The sequence below is a fragment of the Antrostomus carolinensis genome, unplaced genomic scaffold, assembly GCF_000700745.2.
Source record: "Antrostomus carolinensis isolate BGI_N321 unplaced genomic scaffold, ASM70074v2 scaffold1494, whole genome shotgun sequence".
NCBI classification, from domain to species: Eukaryota; Metazoa; Chordata; class Aves; order Caprimulgiformes; family Caprimulgidae; genus Antrostomus; species Antrostomus carolinensis.
In genome coordinates, this window is record NW_010313313.1 from 55,386 (window position 1) to 61,867 (window position 6,482).

Below are 6,482 nucleotides of genomic sequence, written 5' to 3' on the forward strand. Positions count from 1 at the left end.
CTCCCTTCCCCCAGCCGCATCCGCTCGCGCAGCCTGCCTCGCGAGGGTGCCCGGGCCAGCGAGGGCCATCAGGATGCCACCACCAAGAGCGCAGGGTACGAAGCGGAGCACTTCCAGGAGAGGATCCCCAAAAAGGGGAAGGAGATCTTGAGCAAGCAGGGTTCACAAGAGCACCAGCCTATCGGTTTAACTTGTCCTCAGCACCTGCACAGCCCTGAACACAGCATCAGCGAGAGGGGGAGGTCACGTCTGTCAAGGATGGCTGATTCGGGCAGCTGCGAGATTTCATCCAACTCAGACACCTTCGGGAGCCCCATTCACTCTATCTCCACAGCAGGAGTCCTGCTCAGCAGCCACATGGACCAGAAAGATGACCACCAGTCCTCCAGTGGCAACTGGAGCGGGAGTAGCTCCACGTGTCCCTCCCAGACATCCGAAACCATTCCTCCTGCTGCCTCTCCTCCGCTGACAGGCTCTTCGCATTGTGATTCGGAGCTGTCGCTCAACACCGCTCCCAACGCCAACGAGGACTCTAGCGTCTTCATCACGGAGCAGTTTGGTGACCACATGGACAAAGTCAGGGGCCACAGGTCAAGCTCCTTCACCTCCACCGTGGCGGATTTACTGGACGACCCTAACAACAGCAACACAAGCGATAGTGAGTGGAACTACCTGCACCATCGCCACGATGCCTCCTGTCGCCAGGACTTCAGCCCCGAGCGCCCGAAGGCAGACAGCCTGGGATGTCCCAGCTTCACCAGCATGGCCACCTATGACAGCTTCCTCGAAAAGACCCCCTCTGACAAGGCAGACACTAGCTCACACTTTTCTGTGGATACCGAAGGCTACTATACCTCCATGCACTTTGACTGCGGTCTTAAGGGTAATAAAAGTTATATTTGCAACTATGCAGCCGTGGGCTCCGAGAGCGGCCAGACCGGGAGCGTGACCTCCAGCCTGGCTGACTGCACCTGGCAGGAGTGCGTGAGCCACAGGAGGCAGGGACGGCAGAGTATCTCGCTGAAGAAACCAAAGGCAAAGCCAGCCCCACCAAAACGCAGCTCATCTTTGAGGAAATCAGAGGCCAGCACCGACCTTCCCGACAAGAAAGAACCAAAGATCGGTGGTGGGCAGCATGTCTCTCACACTGCCAGGGAGATGAAGCTGCCCCTTGAGTTCTCAAACACACCTTCCCGAGTGGAAGGCCCAAACCTGCAAGCCAAGCAGGAGCTCCCCTGGGTGAACCAGGGCGATGCCGGGTTAAAGGACACTCCGTTCGACACTGCCGATATCCCCTCCTTTAAAGACGAAGGTGCTGAACAACCTCACTATGCAGACCTCTGGCTTCTGAATGACTTGAAATCTAGCGACCCTTACAGGTCCTTGTCCAATTCGAGCACCGCTACGGGTACGACGGTCATAGAGTGCATCAAGTCACCAGAGAGCTCTGAATCCCAGACGTCCCAGTCCGGGTCACGAGCCACCACCCCATCCCTCCCCTCCGTGGATAATGAGTTTAAGCTGGCCTCCCCCGAGAAGTTGGCAGGGTTAGCCTCGCCCTCCAGTGGGTACTCCAGCCAGTCGGAGACGCCCACCTCTTCTTTTCCGACTGCTTTCTTTTCAGGACCCCTGTCACCAGGGGGGAGCAAGAGGAAGCCAAAAGTACCAGAGAGGAAGTCATCGCTGCAGCAGCCGCTCTCGAAAGACAGCACTGCCTTGGTGAGCAAAGACCTCGAACTTCCAATTATACCTCCTACTCACCTCGACCTAAGTGCTCTTCACAATGTCTTGAGCAAGCCCTTCGCTCACAGGCACCAGCTGCATGCCTTCAGCCACAGCAAGCAGAGCACTGTCGGGGAAGCCCTGAATCCCAGCCCTCCCTCCGCCCTTGCCATCACGCCTTCCGTTCTCAAGTCTGTTCACCTCCGGGCAGTCAACAAGCCTGAAGGAGGGAAACAGAAAGGCAGCACCCCAGACCTGCTCTGCATACAGGAGACTGCCTTGATGGCGACTGACGCTTCTCCGGGCAAAATGAGGCCGCTTTTAGCCAAGAAACCAGTATCACGCCAGTACTCCACGGAGGAGACCGTAATGTCATACGTTGACACTTCCCCAGCAGAAAGGGGCCCTGGAAAGCTGCCTTTAGAGAAAAGCGCCTCTTTCAGCGGGCAGAACAGCTCTGAGCGAGAAGCTGTAACTTCAGCAAGCATGGGTCTGGTTGAAATCAGACCTGGGAAGGACCAAACACACCTGGCTGCTGAGCACTTGCCAGAATGTGCTCTCAATCAGACGTGTGCCATCTCCACCAACGGGTTTCAGAAGGGCTCGGCTGTACTCACAGGTGATGACGAAGCAAAGCAATCCAGCCAGGGAACAGAAACAGAGCACGACCTTCAGCAAGTGCAGGCTCAGCGAGAGCTCTCTGCAGGCAGCGAGGGGAGGCTGGAAGCTGGGTCTGCAGGTGAAAGCCCAGGTCAGGCTGAGGGAGCGGCCATCGGCAATCAGCTTCAGCACCAACCCGATGTAAGCCACCATGTGCCTGGGAGTATTGGCTATGAAGCAGAGATGGCAGCAGTGAATTCACTGGGTGAAGCAAGCTGCAAGCAGGAAAATGATATCACATCAGGTATCCCAACCAAAAGTGCCTCTGAGGATGGCAGGGCAGATGAGATGGCGGGTGGTGTGGACGAGCCTTCGCTGAAAGGTCAGTTGTGAACTCCTTCTGTGTTATACCCTGTCATGAGGTTTTGGATGTGACTGTTGGGGGAGTCAAAACGCAGGCGGGAGGTGCAAAGCGGCGTGCCTCTGTAGGTTTCAGTACAGAGGCCCCCAGTCTGTTAGCTGGCCAGCCAGCTTAGGGATATTTTATGCTTTTTCAGTGTATTCAGAGTGTATTTCTCTGACATCTGTTTCCTCCCTTGTGCTGCATTTCAGCTGAAAAGAGAAAAGGGAGGAGTGCTAACCCTGGGTAGAGAGGAGCTTTGTTATCACAGCAGTACAGTAAATGGGAGATCCTGGTTTCAGGCCCTAGCACTGCCCCTGTATGGGCTCCAACACGCAGTGTACATGATGTTTCGATTAGAGGATAAAGTCTGTATGGTGGTATCGGCCGCTCGGTTGTGAACTGAGCTGGTGCCTCGCATTGGCGGTGCTGCTGCCAAGTGCTGTGGGATCTGACTTATGGCATGGCCTCTCTCCTTGTTTAAGAGTCTTCTCCAAGCGACGAGTCCATTGTGTCTCCACTGAGTGAGGAGCTGCAGGCTGACGCTGAGGATGTCTTTGTGTCTCCAAACAAACCCCGCACTACCGAGGATCTGTTTGCAGTCATTCACAGGTGACCTAGTCTTGCGGCAACGGGGAATGGTAACATGCAGCCCTGCCCACCAGTGATAGCTGCAGGATGGTTATTTGATGGTTAAGTCTTGTCCTGAAACTACCTTCTTTAGTTTATTGAGTTTAGTTTTGTAAAAGGCAGCTTTTAAAAGGTGTTTTATTATGGTCTGGTGTCCACTCTGAGCATCTTCATGGCATGTGTAGGATGTTTTACAGATAACAACATCAGGCCATTCTCTCTAACATACATACATGTCTCCAAAGAAAACTACCCACAGTCGTTCCCATCTCTGCCCACCAGCTCTGGTCTGGTGAGTGAGAATAATGAGAAGGCATCTCTTCAATTTTAGAGTAATTTGTATTCAGCTGAATTTTCATAGGATCATAGAATCGTTTGGTTGGAAAAGACCTTTGAGATCATTGAGTCCAATCGTACCTGTCCAATACTAAACCATATCTCTGAGCACCTCATCCACCTGTCTTTTAAATACCTCCAGGGATGGTGACTCAACCACTTCCCTAGGTAGCCCATTCCAGTGCCTGATAACCCTTTCAGTGAAGAAACTTTTTCCTGATGCAATCACAATTGAAATTATAGATTTCTGATATTGAATAGGTTATGCTGAGTATTATTATTACCTGAGACTCTGTATGCACTGTCGTCTTTATAAATAGCTGGTTGTGTATACATTGTTTTGGAAGAGCTGGATGAGGTTGAGGGGGACTCTCTGTGTGCCTCATAAATTGCACAAGAGCTATTATGGCTTAATGTGCCTTCAGTGACTGTTAGTCCCTGATATTTGACAGAGGGATTACCAGAACTCTAGGTAATATGAAAGCACGGTCAATCTGTGAAACTCCAGACCAGCGTTAAGTGCTATTCTACAAAGAGAACGTATGAAGGAGTGTTCCTTTGTGTTTTTACAGATCAAAAAGGAAAGTTCTTGGGAGGAAAGATTCTGGAGACCTTTCTGTACGAAACAGATTGAGAGCTTTGTCTGGGACTAGCAGCCAGCCCCCCGCCAGCAGCACGCTGCCCACCAGCAACATGCCACCAGCCGGCAGTGTGGGCACTCCCATAAGCAGTCAGAGGTCCCCCGGGCTCATATATACGGGAATGCAAAAAAGTCCAACACATCCAATGAGGAGTTTAAACTACTGCTCCTTAAAAAGGGCAGCCGATCTGATTCCAGCTACCGGATGTCTGCCACGGAAATTCTGAAAAGTCCTATTTTGCCCAAGTCTCTTGGAGAGCTGACAGCAGATGCCCCTCAAAGCCTAGAGGAGTCTCCCCCTGCGGTGAGCCCCGATGCATTGTCCCCACTCTCCCCCTGCTCCCCCAGGGTCAACGCGGAAGGATTTTCCTCCAAGAGCTTTCCCATGTCGGCATCTTCAAGAGTGGGGCGCTCCCGGGCCCCCCCAGCAGCCAGCAGCAGTCGGTACAGCGTGCGCTGCAGGCTGTACAACACACCGATGCAGGCCATCTCCGAAGGAGAGACGGAGAACTCCGACGGCAGCCCTCACGACGATCGGTCTTCTCAGAGCTCAACGTAGGCTCTGCAGGCACCAGGGCCAGGCTGCCGACACCACTCGGGCACTGTGAGGATGTGAATATAAGAGGCCAATGCTGTAGCAGTTGAGAAAAAAAAAGAAAAAAAGAAAAAAAAGAAAAAAATTGCAGGGCAATATCGATGCTTAAATGTGTTTGTGTTTGTATGACGCTTCGGAAACAGAGAACTACAGCTGTAGCTATTTATTACATTACGTTTTCTAAAGTAGGAAGATGCGCAATGTCTGCTCTGTTTTCTTTCAGCTTCATTTGGTTTGTCCCACTCTCATTTCCGTTGTCACTGTAGATTTCAAGGCTATACACTTTCCATAGAGTTAAAAGTGACTTTTGGGTTTGTTTTTTTTTTTCCAGAAGCTGCCCATCTAGAAACAAATCCCTCACTGTAGTGCTTCCCTAGGGACAAAAAAAAAACAAAAGAAAAAGAAAAAGAAAATGCTCTTGAGGATTGGTATTTTTCTACACTAAAATGAGCTGAAACAAAATTTAGAAGAAATTAACAAAACATGTAAATACCATATTTTTGATAAAAATGTGTAAATAGAATTATCAAAAAAGCGGACATGTGGCAAACAATTTACTGCATAACAACTTTGTTTATAGAAGACAAAAGAAGTCAAATGTAATAACTGTATTCTGTGAATACCATTTTCATATCAAACGTAAAAAATTCACATGGTCACCGATAACTGCTTTCAGTGCGACAAGCCTGAAGGACGACATTGAGCAGTGGAAAGGAGGAATTCTCCGCCTTAGCTAAGGAAATGGAAAGGCCGACTGCGATGGGATTGAAGTAACCATTTGTCTTTCTAAGGCAGCTCCGAAGAAGCTCACTGGAAGGCGCAGCTGGGAGGGTTACCGTGAGGATCGGTGGGGAAGGCGAGCGTGCTTCTGACAGAACAAAGTCGTGTCTGATGCAAAGCCGCAAAGGGTCCCATCCTACAACCTCCCCTAGCCCTTTATTCTAGCAGGGATCGCTTCAGAGAGGAGAGATGCGAGAAGAAACAGTACTTAACTTTCATATTCCCATTAGGCTATTGGGATACATAACATGGTCATAACCTGGTACCTATAATCTTTAAACACGGTTAGTTTCTGGTTCGTAAAGGAAACAAATAAATTATAAGCATGCAAGAAGTGCTTTTGATTTATCAGCAAGTATCCGCAATGAGTTTTCAGTGAAGCTTTCTCTTTGTGCTGATGAGATTCATGCTACCTAAATATTTACAAAAAATGACACTGTGAAAATGTAGCTGGGAGATAGGTATGTGTATGCATTATTTATACTCATTGCTGAGCTGGGAAGGGGAAAGCTCTGGTTCATTATGCCAGCCACGTACAGTTGGGATCTTGTCTGGGTTTACCAGAAATGCAGAACAGGGTGGGGGACTGGGGTGGGGTGGGAAAGGAGATAAATCGAAGCAGCTGCTTTGATACAAATGAAGGCAGGGAAATAAAAGCTGAATTACTTGAAGTTACTTGAAGTTTCTCATCTTAAAACTACAAGAACGTGTACTTTTAAAACTTAACCCACGAGTCGCTTTATGCTTTTAATTTTTAAACAGAACAAAACCAACAGGCC

The 6,482-nt window shown here is 49.8% G+C and overlaps 1 protein-coding gene across 1 annotated transcript in view; it reads left to right on the forward strand.

Annotated features, from left to right (window-relative positions):
* Positions 1-4,887, forward strand: part of NHS (NHS actin remodeling regulator) — a gene marked incomplete at its 5' end in the record, with an annotated part of 26,710 nt that extends 21,823 nt beyond the window's left edge. The window contains 5 exon segments of the mRNA XM_029084817.1: positions 1-5; positions 8-2,704; positions 3,208-3,334; positions 4,261-4,447; positions 4,450-4,887. The exon segment at positions 1-5 is cut by the window's left edge and continues 232 nt beyond it. Coding sequence (XP_028940650.1) covers positions 1-5; positions 8-2,704; positions 3,208-3,334; positions 4,261-4,447; positions 4,450-4,887 — 3,454 coding nt within the window.
* Positions 4,888-6,482: the final 1,595 nt, after the last annotated feature.